Here is a 26,465-nt window from a genome sequence, read left to right on the forward strand (position 1 = left end):
TGACATATTAATAAAAAGAAAAACATATGATGAAAATTAAATTATTCTATAATAAAATAACAGTGAAAATATTGAATTGTTGCAACGTTTGGCTGGTTCTCTCATTTTCGTGTGTCTTTATTCGCTGAAGCACTTTATTCATTGTCCTGCTCGATCTTTGTCTTTCCTGTACACAAGTTATCTCATGCATTTCACACTCCTCTTCCACATTTGTTTTATTGAGACCCATCTCATAATAGTTGTATACAATCTAGTTAAAGTTAGTTCACTTCAACCGGAAGGCAAATAACTGGGAAGAGTGGGTTAAATGGTAGGATTGTGAATTTGAATTATTCAAGAGACGTGTTGGGCAACACGGGTTCTCCTAAAGAGAAGAGGCTAATACTGGTATCGTTTTTCATTTGTACATTTTAGCATGGATTAAATAGTAAACCCGTTAATCTGATTTTAGCTCAGGTAAGAAAATCACTTACGAACAGATGGAAACAGATGTGACCAAAGAAATGTTCGTACTCTGGCAAGAAATTATTTTGACTATGGTTTCTTGGATTTTCTGGCTCCTAATTCATCCAGGGCTTTTTCAATATAGACTACTGAGGGACAGGGTGGTAGCCGGAGTCGATGTAGAGCCCAGTTCCCGTTAAAGTGGTCACTGGCCAGTCAGTAACTACGGGGGCGAGGTGGATGGAGATACAGCGTGGGGTGTCTGGTCTACAACAGCTACAGTGTTGCCAACACTGCATTTGGGTCAATCCACTCAACACGTGTGCAACTGACCATAGAAACCAGTTCAAGTGACATTAAGATCAGTAAATAATGTGTTTGTCATACTGCAGCAAAAACAGCCTTTTTTAATGCATGTTTTGCGGGTCTAAATCATCATTTTTACTCTCTTGGGAGTAAAAATCGTTTTTAGTCCAGGTGCTAAACGAATTGAGTATGCACTGAAAGTCTGACAAAATTTGACTTTTGATTATTGTTGGGGACATCTAGTAGATGAACAAATCAATGGTGTCGCATTTCTAGGGTGGTCACAACACGGGGGGAGGGGGGAAGTTGCGCGCATGAGTGGTTTACGTTTCCGCGTCTAACCACAGAAAACATTAACTCTTAAACGCTTAATGGTAGAAAGGTGGTTTAAGCGTCTATCCAGTATCCACGCCTAAATATATTTTCTTGTAAAAAGGTTATTACAACCTTTCTTCTACGGTATCTCTTATGCTATATGCCCCAATCAACATTTATTGCAAAAAAGGAAAATTTGACATAATGACATTACTTTAAAATCAAATCTTCGAGCCGTCAAAAAGCTACTGACATTTCTCAGGATCGAACCGGCGTCCTTTTGAGTGTAAAGCAAATAGTGAAGTACGCATTTGTTACTTGAGTTACGTTTTTAAAAACAGTTTTAAAACAAATAAAACACGTAATCTATTTAAGTTGCGGTTTGAAAAGTTTTCAATAATTTTCTGTCGCCTTATAATTTATCTTCAATAGTTGTAATAACCTTCTTTGTTCCTAATTTGTCAGTATCAATTGCAACTATATTATAACATAGAATGATTTTATTTTTAAAATAAATTAAAAAAATTATTGACTTATTTTTCCACAATTCTAAATCTTTATCCTTTATCCCCCTCCTTGATGTTTCCTGTCAAATTATTTACTGTTCACGCTTAATGAGATTAACAAATGAGATCACATATTTTGAAACATGATTTTAATCTCGATGTCATCATCACTTGGTATTTTTACTTTAGCTATTGCTTTAGAAATTAATTTTGATGAGCCAATAAATTAAATTGTAATGGCTTATATGATGTTGAATGTATTAAAATATTTTTTATGTTGGAAATATCGTCTAAAATAACAACTCGTCTAATGGATTAAAAATCAAATTATTTTAATTGTAAAACAGATAGAATGAGAACCTAGATTTTTGTATACATCTTCCTTCATCAAAATATAACAAACAACTAACTTCTGTTGCCAAGGAAACATCATATGTTATTTTCTAGCATAATTATTATGGACATTATAAGATGAATAAATTATATCTTAAACAGTTTAAACAACGGTTATATTATTAATATGAGATTGTAGGTAAAACTCATTCTACAGTACTATAAAGACAAAATATATTATGAATGTATAGATAGACGTTGGTTAGGGTAATGTAATCGATTTTTGTTCATAAACAGTTGTAAGTATTTTGTAAGTTTTATAAGTCTTTTCAAACATACAGAGTTTTTTTTTAATAAGGGCTATGTTCACCGGTCATAGAAAATAAATGGAAATGAACATTTATAAAATCATAATAACAAATGTTCAAATAATTTTACTGACTTTACGTCAATCATTCCTATATTTTCTAGTAATGGGTCCAAATTAGTCAGTACCAATAGCTAGATAATGTCTTATTATTGGAACTATTTCCCGATGATATAACATTGTTTGGTCTGAAATAATAAATACAGTACAGAGTACAGTCATAGATGAAGTAATATAATATCTATTGAATTCATCTATGGTACAGTCGGTATTGCAGTATCGGTAGCAGTACAGAATCACATATAACAACTGACGATCCTAGCGGTGGTAGCTGAAACTACGAGCAGGAACTGAAGTGGTACAGTATGTCTCCGCTAGAGCGCTACAAGGTTTTCGACTAGTTGTAGTTAAATTTCCTGATAAATTTAACATATTACCGATATTTTATGAGATATAATATTCACGGAAAGTTATAACTAATATACTTCCAGTACTACTGAGTAACTCTAGAAGTAATTGTATTTCGTGTCTATCTCAAAAACGGTGTGATATCATTTGGTTCTCGCATTGGAAACAGGATCCAAGTTTGGTCGGGTCACTTCAATGCCCTAATGTTGGTAACTTTGCGCAGTGGCAATATCGTAACCAATGAAGTTCAACTGAGGTGCGATTATTGCTAATTGAAAACTTTTACCAATACCCCGCCATGGGGGCGTGAAATACCGCCCGCATCGGCAATTTTTGGCAGCCCTTACGGGGGCTCATAAACCACATTAAATTAAATCAATTCGGCAAATACATGATCGTTGTATCGAGTCAATTCAACACTGTGAATGAGAAAGAAGTGGCTACCCTTCTGATGGCAAACTACGGAAAATAAATACACCATATTTTTTAATGTACCGAAACTGAAATAAAAAGGCTATTAAAACATAATAGGGCAAGTTGTTCAGTGAATGACGTCCGAGTAATTAATTTACCATATGCATTCCTGGGCCGTGTATTTTTGGCATTATTAGATATGTAATAGAAAAAATATTTTAGTTATAGTATTTTATATATTTATAAATTATTAAAAAACTTATTGCAGTTGTACTCAAGCATTGCGTTTGCAATAGGGGAGGACACAGTTTGATAAAATTTGCTTCTTTAAATTTACGGTATAGGCCCTATAGTAGCCTATTGCACATGTATAGTACCATAGCCATAATGTTCTACCACTTCACCTAAACAATAAAGACAAATTAATACAGTATTAAAAATTTGCAAAATATCGCAAATTATTTATGATACAGGGTGAGGCAATGAGAACGCTACAATTTGTTTTACCTGTCACATGTTAATTGTTGCAACAATGAATGATCAGCTGTGCTTAAAACATCAACTAAACTATGCCATTTTAGTAAATATTTTGCCTGAGGCTATTAACACTGAGATTTTGATGTGGAAACCTATTTATAAAATAGTGGTTCTTGTGCAAAAACCCAGAGATTGTTTTGACCGTATTCCATCCTTGGTCAACATGGCGCTGTTCCAGATTGGAAAACAATGTTGAACTGGGTAAAATTATTTAGGATAATCGCTTAAACAGAAAAAAATAATCGGTGGGTGCCGCAAAACTCTTTGTACACCAGCAAATGTTAAAAGAATATGAGTCCCAGTAACTTAAAGTCCGAAGAGATTGGCCAGGAAGCTTTTGTTGTTGAAAGCTTTACGTTGGCTATTTTTTTTGGGAGGGGGTGGGGTTGTTCCAATAAGCTACTTGACCTTGACGTTCTAGGTTTTTCAAAGTCACCCCACAGATTTGCTTGAACCGAAGCTAAGGATAGTCCAAAAACTAAAGTGATTCCTGAAGAAGTGCTGGAGGAGTATTTGATAGAGTTTCAAGTGGCTAAAAAGGAATTTTAAGTAGGACAATGAAGTCACTTGTAGGATTTTGTTCTCAAGAAATGGAAAAATGACTTTGTTAAGTTAAAATGGCAAAAGATAAGCTGTGTTTTGGTGTGCTATTTATATCCATAAGTTGAATATTATTGAGTTTGTACTGTTTATAAATTGGGGCGCTTTCATTGCCCCACCCTGTATTAAAAACATAATCATAACTGTAAACGATCCTACTGGCGATTCTCATTAGTATCACAGTTTTTTTGCTGTTTAGTTCAAATTAGCTGTTTTCATAAATGCAAAAAAAAATAATAGTGCTCCACCCTATTGTGCTTTTGCATATCATAGAACCAACTTTTTTAGTTGAAACAGCTGACTAAATTCTTTAATTCCCTTTAAATATGAATACTCATAAGGTCAACATGGGGGACTACAGAGCCACTGGGGCGGAGCCCGAAAGGATTTTTGAGATAAGAATATGCCTATATGTTTATCGGGAATGTAAGCTACCATAATGCCAAATTTCAGCAAAATCCTTCCAGTGCTCCCCAATAAAGCAGGGGGGTCCGGATTTGAAATTTTCAAAGCCGTTTGGTGGAAGTCTTCTTCTCCCTCCCTAACTGATCACTGATGGTTCATAAAAACCATCATGTACCAAATTCCCCAAATCTAAATAATATGACTGTCCTCTTTGATCTTATCATAGTACTTTGTATCGATCTTGATAGTTTGCTCCTGAGCTGAATAGCTTCTAAATTCGGAGTATCAAGCAAATGTCGATCATCAGGAAGACAAACAGTGTGTTGATGGTTAGTACCGTCACACACACTTCAATAAGATATTGTTCAATCCTTGGCATCTACAAGCTGTCAAAATTGCACTCCTTGTTGTTAAGATTGTCCAAGAAAAGTATTTTGTCAATAATTTTCAAATGTTTTGCTGCTAACATCAGTACTGACAATTCCTACCATACCTGGACCTGGGGATGAGAGAGCATGTTAACACTCAATTCGTGTATAAGGATTCCCATCTCCTCCCAAAAAAAAAAGGGAAAAAACTTGGACCCAGACGCAATTTCTTATAGGACTACGGATACTATCCAGCAAAGAGTGTGTAGATAGTGGCAAGAAAACCCGTAAAATAGTGTTAAACTAAAACTAGTACAGATTACTTCAGCGATTAACATATCATGGTGTATCTAGCAGTCTGCGGTGGCAGTGGAAAATCGGTCAGTTGCATCATTGCATGTGTTGCTCATATTTCAGGCACACCTATATCTGATACATGTGGGTTTGTACCCGCAAGTATTTAGAACACTAGCCATGGACTGTCAGCTAGTTGAAATTGTGATTTTGTTGTTTTTTAGATTTACAGGAATGGAAATATTTGATTTTGAATCGTCTTACGAACTGAGTTTTGTGAATTTAAAAGAACATTTTTACACAAATATGAATCTTGAAGTTATTTTGGTTTTTGCACAATATTTTTATTCAAGTTTTGATAGCGTAGTTTTAGATTTTATTTTTTTTGCAATATAAACCCTAGTACCAACAAATTTTATTATTGGATGATTGGATCACTGGTCTACCATCAGTGAAAAGAAAAGTATTGAACAGCTAGAGACTCAACCCACTACTGGACTTGATATTACAGTGTAAAAACACTTATCCAGCTTTGTTTAGATTGCATAGACGGATTGCCTAAATCATACAGGGTGTTTTTTTTTTAAACTTGCATCTTTATTTATGTAAAAACCGCAATAGATAGAAATATGCAGTTTGCGGGAATCATCTATTGACGTAAGGGGCCCAATTTTTTTTTATTCAACGTTACATTCACATTTCCCCCTGCCCCCAACTGATGAAAAAAAAATTAAAATCGGTTCATAAATTTGTGAGATATACCCCCCCTTCCCCAGAACTTAATTTTTTTTTTAATAGCAAGGTACTCCTTGTGACATATCAAATGAAAGAGCATAAAAAAAGAAAATGTGGTGTTTCACAAGGGGTACCTTGATATTAAAAAAAGTTATATTAAGTTGATATTAAGTTAAGGGAAAGGGGGGGGAGGATTATCTCACAAATTCATGAGCCGATTTTCAATTTTTTTCACCAAACATTTTCTTTTTTCATGCTCTTTCATTTGATATGTCACAAAACTTGCTATTAAAAAAAATAAGTTCCGGGGTGGGAGGGGGGGAATATCTCACAAGTTTATGAACCGATTTAATTTTTTTTCACCAAACATTTTCTTTTTTCATGCTCTTTCATTTGATATGTCACAAAACTTGCTATTAAAAAAAAATAAGTTCCGGGGTGGGAGGGGGGAAATTTCCCACAAGTTTATGAACCGATTTCAATTTTTTTTTTATCAAACATTTTCTTTTTTCATGCTCTTTCATTTGATATGTCACAAGGGGTACCTTGCTATTAAAAAAAAATAAGTTGGTGGCAGGGGGGAAAGGGGGGGAATGTGAATGTAACGTTGAATTAAAAAAAATTGGGCCCCCTACGTCAATAGATGATTCCCGCAAACTGCATATTTCTATCTATTGCGGTTTTTACATAAATAAAGATGTAAGTTTTTAAAAAAACACCCTGTATTTGGATAAGACTAAATTTTACATAATCCAATTGACAAACCAACTAAATAGATTATAAATAATCATTCTTTTTTTCATGGGAGAAAGTATTTTACAGCAGTAAAGCTTGATTGGCTCTTAAACTTCAGGATTTGTGAATTAATCATAATATGGGAAGTGTATTGTGATACATCAGAATAGATTAAAGTCACCTTAAAAAGTGTATAATGTAATACAGTAGAGTCTCGATAGTCCGAAATGGTTTGGACCGGAACATTTTGGATTACCAAACATTTCGGTTCAAGTTTTTTTTTCTAATTTTTTCCCCCTAGGATGCTAGGCACGAGCCTGAGATTGTTTTTCAAGTCTATCTCACCCGGCCGCTAGAGAATACTTCGACGAGGTACAACTAACTGTCGTTAAACGACAGTGCTAGCATTTTCATTTGATTTCCTAACATACTATGCAATTTGTTAGAGTTAGCTTACAAAAAATATAAGTCCATCTCACGCTCACGTATACGTTGGATTTTTTAGAGAATAGGGTAACAAAAAAATGTACACAAATAAAAGTTGTTTCAAATCTAAGGTTTTTATTCTCTTTTGGTCCAATATATGCTTTAATACAACAATAATGAACAATTACTTTTAAAATAAACAATGTTTTACTTGTGCCTCTAGTAAATAATTAATTTTTAGTCCTTTACATAAAGTGAAAAACATTCATGATGTGACATTAATCTGAACATCAAGTTTACAGTAAAATATATGCTGAACCAAAAGACGAACATCAGTCTATTTTGATTGGTGGGATGGGTAGGGGATCTAAGCACCATGTACCTAATGTAAACCATATTCTATAGACAACTAAATACTGCAGCTATTATACAAATATGTTATTATCCAAAATATAAAATGTGTCGTTTCACTTTATAGACTACAATAAATAAATGCCCGAAAGTGACAAACCTCTAAGCCAAGCTAATTATTGTTTCCACAAGATAAGTTTATTTATTAAAGTTACAGTCCAGGTTAAAAACATAAAAGCACTTATTTACACTATTTTTAAAAACTGAAAACAAAAGTAATCCAAGTTCAAGGTCTATATTAAAAGGCTACTTCTTATTGTATAGCACAAAAAATATTAGAAAAATGAAAATTTCAAGTTAGAAAAAGAAAAGTACAATTATTCGATCACGAGTTTACATTTTTTTTTCAAACACTTCAATAGGTGTGAAATAAATGTATCAATTTTCCTCAAAATTTTACCAATTAAATTAATATTATTTAAATATGTAGGCTATAAATGCCTAGTATTAGTGAGGTTAATATTGACCAATTTTAAATGCTTATTATTTCCAATTTAGTATAGTACAATTGATGAAACCATATTGTGTTGAAATGCGCAAATGCAAAGTGATATACGATTATTTTGAGTCGGAACAATCTTTAACCATCAGATTGAGAAGTTTCAGATTCTTTTTGAGGTATTATTATTAATTAAATAATATGCATTAACCACTATAAAACTTTTTTGAGTTTTAAAAATCACTTTCTATGTCTTTTGCAACAGTGTTCTAAGATTACCGTACTTATAAAACTAACATAGCTTAACAATCGCCTTAAATTAATTTTAATTTGGCTCTTCAAAAAATAATTAAAAAGTACAGTGCACCTATTTTGTGCATTATGAGACAAGAGACAGAATCAATAAAATATCACACCTATTAACAGCATCCCAAAATAACAACAAACTTGTTCATAGAACAAAATATAGTATATATCTTTGTACAAAATCTAACTACAATACTTTTGTTGTTAGGAAACTTGTGCTATAGTGATAACATACGATGGGTCTAACAAAACCACTAGTTTCATGTTAGTGACACACTAGTTGTTATTAGAGAGGGTGTTTTCACAGGTTTCTAATGATTTTATATTCTATAGTTACAATGTTAATTCGTCAAACAAAAACACTTAAATGCTAAAACATAAAAACAACAGACTAACTTATTAGTATTTATATACATAAAAGAATAACAAGATAGAAAGCTAGTGGTATATTTATTGCATCACTGAAAGTTTAAAGCATGTCTAAAGTTTTTGACGCTACAACCGAACATAGTTCTTTTTCTTACTTTACAAAACATTAAATTATTCACTATTCACAGAGAGCGTAAATAAAAGCTTTTGACTTTCCACAGGAATAAGGCTGAAAATGAATGTCTTCGTTGGCCTTAACACAAATTCCTGAGTTTATGTTTTTCACTGATGAGCAATTCACTCGGGCAAAATGTTTTTAGTAAAGCACTGTAACGTTAATTTTGATATGAGCTGTCAATCTAACTTAGTCTAATCATAAAAAATGCCACTAAAAATCACTTTCTACTTCATAAAATTCTTAAACCTTCAACGTTTTAAAAGACAACAGGGGATAAATGACCTTCGCACCTCATGTAATGACTGTACTGTGTTACGTTCGTTTATTCTGGCTGTAGTTGCAGGCTGCTTCTCTTCATTTAAAATTCATCACAAGAATATTTTGCTGCAACTTATATCATGTCCGCACTTCTCAGCAACTCTTCAATCTTCATAGTTCTTCATCGGTACAGTTACACTTGAATCTTCATATTTCTATGTCAGCTACACTTGAATCTTTAGAGTTCTATATTAGCAACACTTGTGTCTTCATAGTTCTTTGTAAGTTACACTTACATCTCTTAATTCTTTGTCATTCGCATCCTTACACTTCTTCGCTTGTGTTTGATGTACTCGTCAAGTTTGCAACTCATGTACATTTATAAACACACAAGAATTCAGTTTTGTCTTTTTCAGTTGTGTCTGTTTCAGTTCATTTCTGTTTCATCACCAAGGCTTCTAGCAGTCGCAGTTTTGCTTTTGCATGTTTGTATTCTGCATACGTTTGCTCCATCGGAAGTCTGTCCTCTCGAGATAGTTTGCGTCCAACAGTTTTCTGACATTCTTCCTCAAACTCTCGCAAACTTCGACGCAGTCGTTTTTTTTCTTCTCTTGTCTGTTGCTGCTGCTTCAACAGTTCTTGTCTGAAAACAGATGTGTATATCAGCTGACTGTGACATAGATAGATTTATGTTACTGTAATTAGTTTAAAGCGAAAATAGGTGAAAAAATTTATTTAATGAAAAGAATTATTGAACATAACTCATTATTGAAATAGGTATTTTTTTGGTCGTTGTTTTTCAGTTGCTGTACGTTAAAAATAGTATTGCTGTCACTCTCAACTGTAGTTCAATATTGATATTGAAAAATGTCTTTATTCAGAGTGTTTTAAGGACTTTACTTATTGTAAAGAGGGAAAAAATATGGATGGATAAAAAATTTGGTGCTCTAAGTATATTGGAAATAAGAAGAGGTTTATTTATAATATTTTATTTTCCTACAGTTACCTAACAATGTACATGTTCTCTCACTGATTTGAGAAAGCAAAGTGGCCAATTCGCTCATCAGTGAAACAATGTTAACATTGTCTCACTCTAATTACTTCGTCTCATTCCAGATTTGCAACGTGAAGGCACGTTTCTTTACCAATTTATTTGTTTTATGGTAACTGTAGGAAAAATATAATGTGCAACTTGAGTGCAAAGTACAATTGCCTCACTCGAGAAACCATTCCTCACTCACCTACGGCTCGTGAGTAAGGATTTCTCTCGAGTGAGTCAATTGCTCACTTAGCTCACTAGTTGCACAAATAACTATTTCTATAGACAAGAACCGTTTCCATATAACTTCAGGCTAGACTTAGAGGGTCACGGAATTATCAAAAAGACTTAGCCAATGGCACGATTTGAGCCTGGAGTTTTATATCACTAGCTGCTCAGGCACAGAACATTAAAACCTCGTTGAAATATATTTACAATTATCTCATCATTATTTCCAAAAATAACAGGCAAAAAGTCTTTAAATATGGCATTGCTAACTGCTGACAATATTTTTGTAGATCAATATTAGACATGATTGCACAGTTTGGGGCAAGTAGCCTACGATGAATTACTTACAACGGAAGGGCGTGCAGATTCTCCAAGTCAGGTGTGCTGCAGCGAGGGGGGCTGGAGGGTACCATGACCGGGGGTGTGGAGGGGGGAGGAGGCGGAGACGAGCTTGTAAAGTCCATTGTCTCATGCTCCAAGATGGTCCCCAGCTCCGTCACGGTCTCTTTCAGTTTTGACTAAAGCAAAAAGAAAGTGTTTTACAACATGTAGGCCTATACAGAACCAAAACTAAGGTATCCGCAGGTACCTAGCACGTGCAATTAATCAGTTGTAGTAGAGTACTCAACCGTAGAAAATGCTTTACCGAAAAAAATCAGACCACAGACTATCTTTCTTTCACTTCTTTAATCCAAATCTTACTTAATTTGATTATGTGTATTATTTGGTTATGAAACACTGTTATCAAATATCACATTTTTGAACTTACCTTTGATAAATGATTTAATAACCTGCTAGAGATAAACTTTTGTTTGTTGAAACCATTTATAGCAAAAGGATTCAAAATGTTGTAACACCATGAGGCTCTACGTAAAGTGAATATTTAGACTTACAGGAGCGTTCCTAGCCAGTAGCCGCTTGAGAGAACGGTATCTGTCGTATAGCGGCCGCACCAGGTCTCGGTCCTCCCGGGTTGAGGGTCGTCCGAAGGTATTCTCCAGGTACAACAGTCCCCTCTGTACTGCCAGCTTCTCCTCTACCAGTTGTTCCCGTGTCATGTCGTCGACAGTCTCCGGCCGATTACCAGTCATTCGCTTCTCCATCAGTCTCTGCAAACAGATCAACATTGATCACATTAGATTTACAATGTTGTTGACATACCAAGTTGCATATTTAAAGGCGAAATTGAGTGAAGGATGAGTGCTGACGGAGTGAGGTGACAGTTTTGAGATCTGCTGATTGCTAAAAAAAGTCAGGACAGTTGATTTATCCCAAAAGTTTCATTTACACCACGTACTCAACTTTTCCAAACTGTGGTAAAAACAATTGTGGTTCCAAACTTCACTTACGTAGTAGTAAACTAAATTCAAAAACATAAACCAGCGACTAAAGAGTTAATTAACTACATTATGATGCACTGTGCCTTATATTTCCAAAGTATAGGCTAAGTTCTACCAGACTTATTTACAAAGAACCTACCTTTTCAACATCATGAATAGCTTCTTCTTTATTGGCGTAGTTTGAGTTTGCCGAGCTACTTGAACTAGGTTGTAAAGCCTTCTCGAGCACTGATGTCCCTTCTTCTTTTAATGCTGAAACATTTACAAAACAGATTATGAAAAATCAAAGATTAGTCCCAACAACAAAAATGTCATCTGGTTACTCAGTATTAATCAATTCCTCATTAGTATGTTTGATTTCCAATGTTCTCTGATATGATCGTTACAAATAGACAATGATTCATGAATGTGTAATGGGGTCAATCCATTTCAAGTGGTCCAGAGGTGGTTGCTTCAAGATTTTCAATTTTTTTCATATTTTTATCCTTGAAAGTATATATTGTTAGAAGTACAAAAATACAATTATTTTATTTTTATTTTATTTTTCTACTGAATGGCGGCCACTTTTTTGTTACTCGAACGGCCGTTTTCAGCAATTTCAGAGCTCTGCGTAGAATTTAATATCTCTGGTTCTATATATCCTAGCCAATTCCTATACCAATTCCCTGAACACAATCCTCTCACAGATTTGTACCTGTGGCAAACAACAAAGAGCGTTTTAAAACATCAAAATGCTTAAAATATATGATTAAAATATAACATTGTTAAAAAAATACATTGATAGTGAGTTATAATATAACATTATGCTTCCTACGCTATTACGGCTATAATGCTTATTTAGTACTTTTCAATGTTTCATAACTTGAAACCAGTTGAGTCCACAAAATAAAATTATTACAGCATAATACTCTTACTTAGTACTACATCTGAGCCAAATTTGAAATTTTTATTTTCATGCCCAACAAAGATATTAATCATCAAACTTTGAAAATTTTGAAAATTTTAAGATTTTGACAATTTTTATTTAAAACTCTATGCAAGTCCACAACTTGAAACATTGAGAATTTGGAGTACACACCTATAACTATCAGATAAAAAAATAACAAACACATAGTCAATTGCCTTTATATAAAAATAAATTGTTTAAAATCAGTATTTGTAACATCGTTGCGTTAAACTTTAAACAGGTAATTAGACCTATATATTTAGTTTTAAGTGCATAAATATATTACCATATCAAAGTTCAGATCTTTCTGAAGAGATTGGTTTTTATTTTAATGTTCTAGGATTAGTAGAACCAGAGATATTTAATTTTACGCAGAGTTCTGAAATCGCAGAAAACGGCCATTCGAGTAACAAAAAAATGGCCGCCATACAGTAGAAAAATAAAATAAAAATAAAATAATTGTATTTTTGTACTTTTAATAATATATACTTTCAAGGATAAAAATATGAAAAAAATTAAAAATCTTGAAGCAACCAATTAATTTATTTCTGGACCACTTGATATGGATTGACCCAATGGTGTTTTTTTTTCTCTACAGACTGATAGCTAATAAAGTAAGCTAGCACACAAATGAGTCCAACTGTTTCCGAACTATTGACTGATGGTTTATGAACCATTCATCATATTAGAGTACCGTAAATATATTATAATTTTCCATTGGTCTATATTTTTGCTTTCCAAATTTCTACAAAATAAAGAGTGGTGATAACCTAATTCACGTCTAGCGGTAAAGATATTATAAATCGATCTTACTTAGCCTAAAGAGAGAAGTTCCATTTTGGTCTGAAGGATTGAAACATCTCCGTGAGCATTGGTATACTAGTTTGAAGCCTTGAATATAAAGCTGATATTTCCGATTCAATTTGGTGCAGCTCATTTTTAGTTAATAGGTAAAAGCTTCAAACGATTCTGCCACTTACTCTTGACTTCCTTCCGCAGTTTGGTGAGGAGGGAACACATTTTTTTGGTGTCTGGGTTGGCAAGCTTGTCTGCATGACTCGGTCTGTAGCCAAACTCCTTCTCAAAGCCTTCTTCATAGCGCTTCAGTTTACGTTTGAGGCTGTAACATACAAAAACGCAATAAAACAAACTATTTCTACGGATTAAAAAAAAAAAAAAAAAAAAAAAAAAAAAAAACAGAAAAGGCTTAACTCATTCTATATGGAAATATCATAAAAATTCCAGTTTGCCCAGATAACTTGAATACTAAAAACACTCTCTTAGTAGATTTGTTATTCTTATAAATCAGCTGGAGACAATTTTATGGTTAGTTCCATCCGGTGCCGCTAGGATCTTGTTTTTGTTTACAATTTGTTTCATGTTATTTCAGTTCTTTAAAACATTGTTTAACCAAATAAAACAGTCCAACCATAAACAATAACTCGTCCCTTAGTTATATAACCAAACAGTAAAGCACAAATCATTAAATTAATTAAAAAATAATGGAAACAAAATTTCATTGACACTAGCACCCAGTGTAACCAACATAGATTAGATACGAAAATAAGCTTCAAATTTTACAGGATGAGAAGTCTACTTGTGTAGTCTATGATACTAATTATCAAAATACGTAGTTTAAATCTTATATTTTACAATGTCAAGTTATTAGTGATTGAAGTTTCCTGAATTGCTCTTAAGAGTTTATACAAATTACTATTTCATACAAAGAATTACTATCACCGTTTTAAAACAACTAACAAAAACACTCAAATGTACCATTGCTTTTGAAATTATACATAGTAACGGAATTTGATTAAAAACTCATACGGTGAATTAACTAAGTAAAAGCCATGATGATTCTGTACATGCAAAATTGATCACATCATTGTTTGTTAACTTTAGTTTTATTAACAGTAACTAATTATACCATTTTTTTTATGTTTCCCCCATTTTAAGTCAAGGGACAAGTTTTTTTTATGTTATTATATTTGTAATGTTGTAAGGGAGACAATATCAGGCAATTATTATTGATCTCAATTCTTAAAATTTAATAAATATACAGTACAAAAAACAACTAAGAACAAGTAAAAAAAACCATAGTTATTTCTATGGATTAGTAGATTAAAGCGGTGATACTACGTTAATATTTAACGACTCGCTTTAGCATAACAAACTCTCTGTTTACCTGTGGATTTGCTTGGACACTTGAGAGAGGTGAGAGTCAGAAGCGTGTTGAGGAGTGTCGTCCGAGAACACTCGTCGAGTCATCACGATGGAGCTACGTGGAGACACCAAGCGGTCCTCTACCTATAACATGTGCCGGCAATGATTAATACTTATCAGAGTGTAAAAAGATGTTTTCAGTTAAAAATACAGTAAAGTACTACTGTTTAAAACCCTGCTTAGTGCCTGTAAAACCTTTAAAAACCTGTGCCTGTAGTATCGCAAACTTGGCACCTGATAACATGGCAGATCAAGATTTCTAGACAGACCCTTTAAGAATTTGTACACAAGTTGAAGAGAATCTTTAGTCCTTTACGACCCCACAAGAAACCCAGGTAGCAACTAAAAATTGGTGTCTTCAATAGTTACACAATGCCTAGCTTTTGTGAATTAGAGCTAGCCCTACTTGCACACATTAAACTGGAACTCAAGAGTGAATTAAGGAATGAAACAAAATTAAATGAAAATTGCTTCTTTATTGAGGCAATCTTATGACCTCATGGTCCTTTCTTATAGCTTGCCTCTACAATAACAATTATACTAAAAGTATGAGTATTGCATACCTGACGACCAGTCTGCTAGTCAGTCAGTCCACAGTCATAATTTTTTTTTAATAAGCAAGTCAAATAACATTTTTTTGTATTTCAATGTTATTGTTGTAAATTAACTATTGATATTAAAAATTATAATTATTCTCAGTTTGAACGTTTGACCGAGCATTTCTTAGACTCGACACTGTTCCAGTCCACATTAGACTGTACTGTACTAAAATAAGTAATTTCTTTCTTTTAATTTCCTGATACATTAGACACATCACTGACTCAATATATGGCACTACATGACGAATATCCATGTTAGCCAAGTTATTGCTAAGGGTGTGGTCTGTTTAGCATGAATTAGCAAGACTACTAGTTGCTAGCACTCAAATGACAAAATTATATTTGTTTCAAAACTACATTGTTATGGAATTTATTTATAAAATTATTAGGTCAAAATTGTCTCTGGTTTCAATTGAAAAGTAGACCTAGTATTTTGCTAGATGCCAACTTCGACATCTAAAGCTCGCTCGCCATGATCACTGACCTGGTGGTGGCGGAAGGACAGACTAGTGAGTGGCTCGGTGGAGTCAACTTGTTGATGCAACGTTGACAAGTCTAGTGGAGGAGTGGGGGGAGTAGCCTCCGGCGACGGACAACGATCCTTTACCTGCAACATGATGTATGCTTATATACACTGGGCCTGTGCAACCTAACAATCAAGTAACATGAGCGGAGTTATAGGTTACTTGTTGCGGGGAGAGGCATGAATTCTTAAATTGTCAACCTACTGGTTAAGGGGTTCTCCCCCCTTAGAAAGTTTAGGCCATTATTTCATAAAAAAACCTTTGATTATTGATAAAACTTTTTTGTTAAAGCTCAATTCTTTCTCTATTTCCTCAAATTTTAATAAGATTTGAAATATTTTAATGCTTTTTCCAACGAACTTAGAAAATACCTTTTAAGTGCTTAAGAAGTAGTAGAAAAGTAAAATAAATAAATTCTGTAAAAATGTCAATTTAAACATCTTTGTTTTTTTTTACATCACAGTAAAAACCAGACTAACTTTTACGGGATAAATTTAATTTACAATATTCCATTTTATTTATATTACTGAAACAACCAATGAAACCTACACCCAACAGAGTATTTAACCAACAAAGTATCCTTCGTCTGTGCTTGAATAAAAACATAAAGACGATGAAGCCAAAGTCAGTGACAGAGTGACGGGACGGCGTTATCATCGGCCAGACAGCTTGTGTAAAAGTGTGATGAGTGAAAGAAATGAGAGGTTTGGCTTTGTTACTATTCTTACAACACTATATGTTTATTTTATATTTATATATAAATCCCAATGATCAAGCACACAATTTGAATTATTTTTAAAGAAGGTTTGTGGCTCATTTAGGCTTGCTTGTCTGCATGGCCTCTGACCAACGTCGGGTTGAGCTGGTAAATAAAAAGAAAGAACAGAACTGATGAGTAGCGGTACCAAGACATGGTCCTTAAAACCTTTGTTACCTTTGGCATCAATAAATTATTGGTTCTCGTTTTACCAATACTCCTTTACTTTAGATTAAATAAATATCAATTACAGAAAATTAATTACTACACATATTGTTTTACGGCATTTTAACATTACACATCTCCCTCAATTCCAACCTTTAAAATTGCATTGTTAAAACGACAGATGAGTGATAGACGCAAAGTTTTTGAATGTGAAAGATTAACATTCCTAGCACTCACCACACAAATCCGTGGTAGACTTGGTGGAACTTCATCTTTGCTCTCACACCACACTACAGTCTCCACAACAATGTTGGTACCCCTGACTGTCTCACTTTTCAACAGTATTTTAAGAACCATTTCAAATTTTTTGTTGACCAAATAATTTTTTATTAACAGATTGGCAAAGTTCCTGCACTGTTTGGTGATTAGTTAGAATATGTCCAATCAGCTACCAGTCATGGTTAAAGACTTTATTGGCATTATATCACTTTTATTTTGTCTTATATCTGTTGTGCCTATTTGTTTAAAAAATTATTAGATTTAAATGTTAACACGTTGAGACTGTTAATGTAAGTATCTCCATATTTAGGCCTATGATTATCGTAAAATTTCACACTTAAAAATGTTTAAAACTTGAAAATTTCTATATTTGAGAAAATCATTAGAAATCACAACATGTCACACACACACTTCACATACACAACACACACTTCATGTCACAACAAGTTCACTTTTAATGAATTGCATATTAAACTAAACCTTATTCCAAAAGTGTAATCAATCAAGGAAGAATGTCCCAACTAAATCTTATAAAAATAAAATATTTGCAAACGCGAACACACAGTAACAAGCGAGTAACACAGACTGTTGAATGTGCTTGTAAGTCGGTCGATACGAGACAAATAGACATTTGGACAGTGATATATGATCAACATGCAACCTCGTATAAGGCACAACCTCTGCACAAAGCTGTGTATTGTTATAGGATCTTTATAAATAGGCTACATGTTCAATCGTTGAATTTCCATATCTGAATTTCCTTACCAACATTCTTATTCTATATTTAAAATGGCATCCACATTTGCGTTTTTTTTATTCACAGGAAAGTTTTGCAAATATTGTTGTCTAATCCTAAATTATTTAATCCTTTTATATTTTTTTAGTAAAAAAGAACTTTAATTTTAGCATTGCTTTTGGTAGAGGACATTTTATAGTACAGAGAAAATTCTTCTTCTTCTACAGAAAGATCGATCCATCCTTTTTCTCTAGATTGGTGGGCTCTGAACAAGTTGGTCACATTGTGAAAAGCCATTGGTGCTTGATAGACTTAGGACCAAATCTCTATAGAAATTCTGTGTTTCAACATAATCAGCCGCAGCTCTGGATTTAAGATTTCTTAAGCCGGTCAGATTACAGAAAATAATTCATCCAAACCTGTTAGCTTTGTGCTTCACATTAGAAGGTAGATACAAATTTAATTAATGAAGTTGTTTCGTAAAAATGTGTAGGAGTAGGAGAATATATATATAATAGATGGTCCATCAATGTATAAAGATTGATCAAATAATCATAATGATCATGAAAAAGGATCTACCAAACAGTTTCAATCAATTTACGTTAAAATGCAGCAAAGTCAGAGGTGAAAGCAATTTTTATGAATTTTAGCCTTTAGAGTTTTTTCCTAGTTGATTTATATTGTGTTGTGAGCTAAAGTATACACTGACTAGTTATTATGCTTAGGTAAGTCTGCCTTACCTCGTCATGCAGTTGCAGGAATGATCGCTCACTGCTAGACGAAGTACTACGAGACTCGTCTTCTGATAACGGCATCGTCGGCTGAACCACCATAGCCCCTTCCTCTTCATTTTCCTACAAAAATATTTTTAAAAATCCATCCCGTTTGATTACAGTAGAACCTCAATTAACCGTCACCATCGGGACCGGGAGCGTGATGGTTATTGAAAAGACGGATAGCAGAAATCCTGTTATACACCTCTACAGTAAGTTGATTTTAAAGATTTTGGAAGAAATTAAACCCTGTAGTTAATACTAAATATTTATATTACTTACACACAAGAGTAATACAAAACTGTCATTTTGTATGTTGTACTTGTTCAATGTTCGTACAGTGAAATGAAATTGCATTAAAAATTAATCTAAGTACTGTAGCGGGGTGACGGAAAACAGAGAATGACGGTTAAAATTAAAATAAGTTGAAAGTTGTTTAAGAAGTTATCTTTACATGAAAAGTATTTTTGTTTTCTAGCTTAGTATGTTAAATAATGTTGCAATATGACATGACAAAAAATCAATTTCATCACACAGGCAAAAAGTGACTATTCAAACCTCGCTAATTTTCCAACCGGTGGAACTTGAGCTCAGGTTTAAAAGAGTCACTTTACGCCCTAGTGATGAAATATAAAAAAAAATTATAAGAAAAACATTTAACCCATAAAATTATGTTTACCACACCCCCTTTCACATCACAACCCTGTTTCAGTTCAGGGGTGTGACTTTTAATCTCTATTTGATAGTACAGATAACCAAGTAGTATATTAAACAAAGAGTAGAGAGATAATGAAACAGTGTGAGAAAGAGATAACGAGTTGGAACAGTTAACACACAGGACTTTGGAATCCTCATTATCACTAAATTACATCCCAGTAAAATTTGTATCAATGTTATCTTGACTTAACTCGATTGCTTCACTTCTTGTTTTGAACATAGTCAAACAGTTAAAACTGTAAGCATTATTATCTTCAGGATATATTTCAGCTAAACATTGGCACTGTTAATTATATTGAAGGCAAGTCTAATATTTTAAATACGGTACTTATGTTATGTTCCAAGTGTATGTATGTTATTTGTATATGTTATTTATATATGATGATGGGGATAGAATAATCAAATTGCTGATATGATTCCGAGAAGTTTTTTTAAGAAAGAGGTAACAAAAGATGGCAAGAAGACCAGGGTTTGGATAGTTCTCTTAGAATTTCTCTTGTACTGTATATAATAATTTCCCTATACGCCTATAATGTTCTATACAAATTAGTAGACATAGACAAAGTTAGGAATTAAAGTCTTTAATATAAATCACCTCTTGATGATATTCAACCTGTAAATGCTACTCTGTATTCAATGAATAAGGATTATTTTAAATCCAAATTGTCTTTGTACCTTAGACGAGCTGTCCGGATCGTCACTACTGCTCCACTGACGCACAAGTTTGCCGGTGCTGCGCCGGCGCCGGGTCACACGAGCAGGCGGTACGCACGGCGCATGCCTCTCACTCTGGCGCCGCCGCTCATGTTCATTCTCATCAAACAAGTCACTGGCGTACCTGAAATACAAGTGAAAGAGTTGAGTAATTGACTTTACCTACGATAGTTTTTGTGAACTAGCCTTTTCAATTCAGTTCTTAGAATATTCATTTTACAGTATTGTTTACTTACTTAAGCATTGTTTTGTTATACAGCTTTTAAGGTATACAGTAGTACATAGTATGACAATGTAACCAACATTTTCAACATCGAAAACACTCTCACACAAAATTAAAAACTTGACCTTTTTACAAGGGATTTAAAAACGACAATAATTTACCTAATACATCTAGAACTTTATCAAAATCAAATTTTACATTCGAGCTGACCAAGTCTTTGAGCCGAAAAGCATATTACGAAATCCATACTTTTTTAAAGATACATTTTATGTCTTTACACTTGTTAGAACTTGTACATAAAATCACTGTACCAGCTTAGGAATTACTTTGGTAATATGTCAGGATGTCAGGTGTTATGTACAATAAAGCTTTGTCTATTGGCTATTGTAATGAATTAACATTCACAAATATACACATATAAAAAAAATGGGTTCCAAGATCAAACTTAACAACACTATTGTCGTCAACAGGTGACTATGGTCGTTAATGGTGGTACATCACTAACATTTTGTGTTGAGGTTTCCATGGTCCGTAACACAGTTTCACTCACCCAGGTGATGGACTGGACTCTATGAGCTGGCTGAGCCCGTTCTCATTGTTGTTGTCGCCGTTGTTGTTATTGTTGTTGTTGGCCGGCGCAGCCCGCTGTTTGTGGGCGTGCCTGTTTGATGTCACTGTTGGCCAGTTGCGCTCGTGCAGTGGCTGGCAAACGTTGTGACTCTGCAAAACCCAATATAATTATGTAAACATTGCAAAATAACTTAAATTTGAAGCAACAAATTATGTTCATTTAACACTAAAATTGTAATTTTGTCTATGGGATAATGGGGATTTACAACCCTTTCATCAACCTAAAGCTGGAAAATAGCTCCAAAACTAAAATGTAAGAAATTCAATTTAATAAACGATTGGGAAAATGCTGAGTTGTATTGATCTATGTGTTGTTATTTCTTTTAAAATATCAAAACAATAATCAAATGTAGAAGGTAGAATATGTGTGCATAATTAATACAACCATTTTGGAATTAAAGTTTTACAGACATGGACATTTAAAACAAAACCTTTTTCTAATCAAGCGGCATTTTATTACGGCATCACAAAAAAAACGTTTAAGGGAAATTAACCAAAATCTCTCAGATTTTTATGAGTTTACAAGAGATTGAACCTGTGGTTCTCTCATCGAAGTACAAGACGCTAGCCAATAGACGAGCAAAACAATTCAACATTTTCCCAACTTATTGATTCCTTCTCTTAAGATTTCTTTTTCCAACATGGAAAAATTTATTTATTAATATATTTATTAAGGTTGCCTTAGGAGTCAATAACTTAGCAAGCACACTATTAACAACATTTACATTATTGTTAAACCTAACTTAAAATAAATCCAATTTTACAAAAAGAGTATGGCAACACTTTATTACCTGATTATAGTTTCAATAGAAATTTTGGAAATTTTTTTTAAAAACTAATACCATAAGTACCAAAACTCTCACAAAGACTCTATTCAATACTAAATGTGTGTAAATCAAGCCAGATTAAAACGTCACACTCAACTAATTTATTCTCGATTCTTTTGTTCCAAATCCATTGTCATGAATAGGGTTTGATTTACAAGTAGTTGAAGATCTACCCACTCCTGATAGAATAAATAAACATAATGAAGACTGAACTATTGATAAGAGATATGTTTGAACAAATGTCCATATAAGATAAAAGTATAACTCTGACCAACAAATAAACGGATGAATTATTCAGGTGTTTGGATTCGACTGGATATATCTAGTTTGGGCTGGAATTCTATTTACGGGCAAATATGGAATAAATTAGAAATCCAGTTCCCAAATCAAAGATACCAGTGAGGACGTTTCCAATTTTTGATCTTCAAAATATTTTCCTGTTTAACATAATTTAGTTTTTAAGAATACAGAATAAATTTTGTTAAAGGATATATTTTGACATAAGTGTTGTCTTTTACCCCCCTGCAACAAATAAGCTTGATTAAATGTACATAGATATATAACAGATAAAAAGTCATTCTATTAAGTGTAATTGAATGTATTGATTATAAATTGTATTAGATAACCTATTGTTTTTTTTATTACTAAAATGTTTAATTGTCATGTTACTTTTTTAAGTTATTGAATTTTTTTGGGTATGTAACAATATAATATAGGTACCTTAACTAAGCTTCCTAAGTTAATATACGCTTTTAGTTTGGTTGGATTAGGTTTAGCAATCTTATTATTGCATACGTTTTTTTTACTAAATAATATTGTTACACAACAGCTTATTGTAATCTTAGTTAATAATACTTTTTTTTTATTTGGTAATAAGCATAAAACGCACAAGTCAATCCAAGTCAAACCAATATGTTTTCAACTCTAAATACTATTTCCAAAATTACATTTTATCACAGAAATTTCAGATAATCCTAATACTTAAAATATATTAAAAACCCGATCCTACCCAACAGTTGGAGCTCATACGGTACAACACTGATGCAGTCATTGGTCAGTCAACACAGAGACACTAAACTGAACTGATCTGAACACAGATGTGCAACTGACTGACTCACCAACTCACTGATCTGACTCCCCTCCCCTCCCACACCACGTTGGTACTACTGACCTACCATCCGACCAGTGATAGCGGTTATCACACGTCACTATTGTTGACAGAAAAGTTATCACTTGACACTATTGTTATGGGAGAAATTAAGATTACAGCAAAAGTCAATATTTTTTACACAATCATTGTTTAATTTATGACTAGTCTATTGTTTCTTTGAACTATTTGGCTAGAAAAATACTGGTTAGGAACGTTTTTGACATAAATGTTTCCAATCGAGGGAAGATAATGTAGATTTTCGGATACTATTGCTCGTAAGAAAAGTTAAGATAAGAGCACAGCCAATATTTTTTACTCAACCTTTGTTTAGTTTATGACTAGTGTATTGTTTCTTTGAACAACTATTTGGCTAGAAAAAAACTGGTAGAAAAATTTAAAAAATACTGGTCAACAATATTTTTTATCAAAAGAAGGTAATGTAGTTTTTCTGGCACTATTGATTGTGAGAAAAATTACGATTGAAATGGCTGTCAACATTTTTACAAGACCTTTGATTCATGACCTATGTAATAATTATTTTGATTACTATTTTACTAGAAAGACACTGGTTGAAAAAATGTGTGGTTTTTTGAGTTTTTGAAGTAGGATAAGATGATAATATAGTTTTAATTGTAAATATACAGGGTTAGTAAAAAGTGTGGAGACCCCCTGTTATTTTTTTAACGGCCCATACTAGAAAAACTAAACTCGGCACACCATTATGGCATGTTATGAAGTACTTTTTGGGCATAACCGCCACTTGGTGTTCATCCCCAAAATGGGGGATTTTGGGGGAAACTAAAAAATTTCAAATACAAAGACCCATCGAGTGACCCCTCATTTTGAAGGTCCTGGTAAAAGAAAACCAACAACGCAAACTAGAGGTCTCTATCTCAGTACAAAATGGCAGCCAATTGAAATTCTCATAAGTTCCCGAACCCAAAAGGGGGGATTTTGGGGGAAACTCAAAAATTTGAAATGATAAGCCCCATTGAGTGACCCCTCATTTTGAAGGTCATAATAAAAGAAAACCAACAACGCAAACTATAGGTCTCTATCTTAACACAGTAAAATATGGCAGCCAATTGAATATAAAATTGCAAGTTATTTCCGATTTCTAAAGATTTCAATCAGCTTCCATTTTTTACTGGATTGAGATAGAAACCTCTAGTTTGCGTTGTTAGTTTTCTTTTACCAGGACCTTCAAAATGAGGGGTCACTTGATGGGGCTTATCACTAAAAACTTTTGAGTTTCCCCCAAAATCCCCCATTTTGGGTTTGGTAAGCAAGTGGCTATTAGGCTTAAAAAGTACTTCATAACATGCCAAAAAGGTGTGTAGAGTTTAGTTTTCCTAGTGTGAGCCGCTACAAAATTTACAAGGGGTCTCCAGACTTGGAAAGCTGCAAGTTAAATTCAACTTCTGAGAATTTCAATTGGCTGCCATTTTTTACTGGATTGAGATAAAGACCTCTAGTTTGCGTTTTTTGTTTTCTTTTCCCAGGACCTTCAAAATGAGGGGTCACTCGATAGGTCTTTGTATTTGAAATTTTTGAGTTTCCCCCAAAATCCCCCATTTTGGGGATGTACACCAAGTGACGGTTATGCCCAAAAAGTACTTCATAACATGCCATAAAGGTGTGCCGAGTTTAGTTTTTCTAGTATGGGCCGTTAAAAAAATAACAGGGGGTCTCTACACTTTTTACTAACCCTGTATATTTGGTTGAAAGAGAAAATTGAGATTAGAGTATATGTCAACATTTAATTAACTAGACATTTGTTTGATTTATGACTTGTGTGTTGTTTCTTTTGACTATTATTTTACTAGGAAAACTTATCTGTAATGTTTTCCTAGCAAGAGAAGATAAAAAGGTTGAGAGAAAAACTAAGATTATAGTAAATGTCAATATTTCAAAACAGCCTTTGTTAGTTGATGACTCGTATATTATTTCATTCAACAATTTTACTGGAATGATAATAGTGGAAAAAAATTGTTGAGTCACTTTTTAGAAGGGCCGTCGTTTTTACTCTTGACAATATAGTAGGCCTATTGCTTGTGAAAAATTTTGAGGCGACCTTTGTTTCATATTAAAATAGGACAATAGTTGTATAAACACTACTGCTTGTGAAAGAACCTATGAGAACTCTAGTTTACATTTGAAAGAAAAACTCAATCAGTCTTTCATTTCTTTCACTGGCAGGGATCGTATAGGGCAAATGTTTTTGCGGCATTTCTATTCTGCACTAGTGTCTCACAGTAAGTTTAAAAGACTTCAAAGAGGTATAGGTCAGCATACGAAAATCAGTCATTTACAATGTTATTCCCCATAAGAATAACATGGAAGCGGGAATTTAATTTTCTTGTGCGGGTTTAAGTTTAGAAATTAAGCGTGTTAGAATTTTCCATAAGCTTTGGGCTCAAAGAACAATAATCGTGCCAAATTTTTAGTGTCTGGTACATGTAGAAGTGGTCTTGATTCTGTACTTGAGTCAGTCAGTACTTTGATAAGATTTGAAACTAGGCTAATTTATGTTACATATACGAGGTTTTTCCTCGTAATATTTTTCATAGATTATGATTTGTATAATTATGTGCCCTTTAGAGCATGTTTCTCTTGCTCGTAGTTTTCATGATCTAGCGTTACTTCACCCACCCCCCAAGTTGTGTGCCTGCTGGGAGGGCAACAACATCTGCTTTGGTCATTTCCAAGATGCCCCAACAACAATCAGAAGTCAAAATGTGTTACACACAACCCCCTATACATTCTGGACTATAAGTGGTGTGGTACAGTTGTGATTTGCCTGTATGACCATTGGTGAATGTGCAACTGTTACTATGGCAAATTTTAAAACCCCAAATTTCTCTTCTGAGTCTTCTCCCTTCAAAGAAAAGGGATAAATCGCTAGAAGGAGTGACATTTTTTATTAATGTCAGTGCAATGTACAAACTGTTGGAAAAAAATTATATTTCAACATGAAAATTAATGAACCTATTGTATTTGTTTTGAATATACCAGTTTAGGTAAAAATAACAATTGTCTCTAAATATGCCATGTCAATTAATAATTAATATGATGTCTTGAATTGTCTAAACACCACCTATGACAACTCTAGAAACTACTAACATTGTCATTTAGATGGTTCTACTAGCTGGTGTGACACTTGTTTTGTTATATATCCATAGCACCAGACATCATGAGTCACTCTTTAAACAGTTCATACAATGATACAATTGTACAATAATGTCAACACAATTGCCTTTATCATTCAGATTGAAATTGAAATATTATTTTGTAGCATGTTGTAAGAAGTATAAGGTGTCGTTTCATGGTGTAAAAATGTATAAAATAAAATAAATGTATAATAATCAATAAAAACTTGCAAAGCAACAATAAAATTATGTAGGCAAAATTGCAACTGAGTTGTTTCCAGCTATGTCAAGA

The 26,465-nt window shown here is 33.4% G+C and overlaps 1 protein-coding gene and 1 non-coding gene across 4 annotated transcripts in view; one reads left to right on the forward strand and one right to left on the reverse strand.

The window, feature by feature from the left end:
• Window positions 1-2,890: 2,890 nt before the first annotated feature.
• On the forward strand, window positions 2,891-3,031 carry LOC128988232 (U4 spliceosomal RNA). The gene has a single exon (XR_008490356.1). It is a non-coding gene; the product is annotated as a U4 spliceosomal RNA (small nuclear RNA).
• A 5,710-nt stretch (window positions 3,032-8,741) lies between these two features.
• The window catches only part of LOC128985728 (protein FAM13A-like), a 64,805-nt gene continuing 47,081 nt past the window's right edge, over window positions 8,742-26,465 (reverse strand). For all 3 annotated transcript variants that reach the window (XM_054405540.1, XM_054405538.1, XM_054405539.1), the window contains exons 9-18: window positions 20,968-21,137; window positions 20,156-20,318; window positions 18,731-18,844; window positions 16,014-16,136; window positions 14,893-15,014; window positions 13,688-13,827; window positions 11,901-12,013; window positions 11,315-11,530; window positions 10,770-10,939; window positions 8,742-9,797 (exon numbers count right to left, since the gene is read on the reverse strand). In XM_054405540.1, coding sequence (XP_054261515.1) covers window positions 9,587-9,797; window positions 10,770-10,939; window positions 11,315-11,530; window positions 11,901-12,013; window positions 13,688-13,827; window positions 14,893-15,014; window positions 16,014-16,136; window positions 18,731-18,844; window positions 20,156-20,318; window positions 20,968-21,137 — 1,542 coding nt within the window. In that variant the 3' untranslated portion in view covers window positions 8,742-9,586. The remainder of the gene's footprint in view (window positions 9,798-10,769; window positions 10,940-11,314; window positions 11,531-11,900; window positions 12,014-13,687; window positions 13,828-14,892; window positions 15,015-16,013; window positions 16,137-18,730; window positions 18,845-20,155; window positions 20,319-20,967; window positions 21,138-26,465) is intronic.

This window comes from Macrosteles quadrilineatus, unplaced genomic scaffold, assembly GCF_028750875.1.
Source record: "Macrosteles quadrilineatus isolate MER2022 unplaced genomic scaffold, UCM_ALF_1.0 Scaffold_2__2_contigs__length_208266976, whole genome shotgun sequence".
In the NCBI taxonomy this organism is placed as follows: domain Eukaryota; kingdom Metazoa; phylum Arthropoda; class Insecta; order Hemiptera; family Cicadellidae; genus Macrosteles; species Macrosteles quadrilineatus.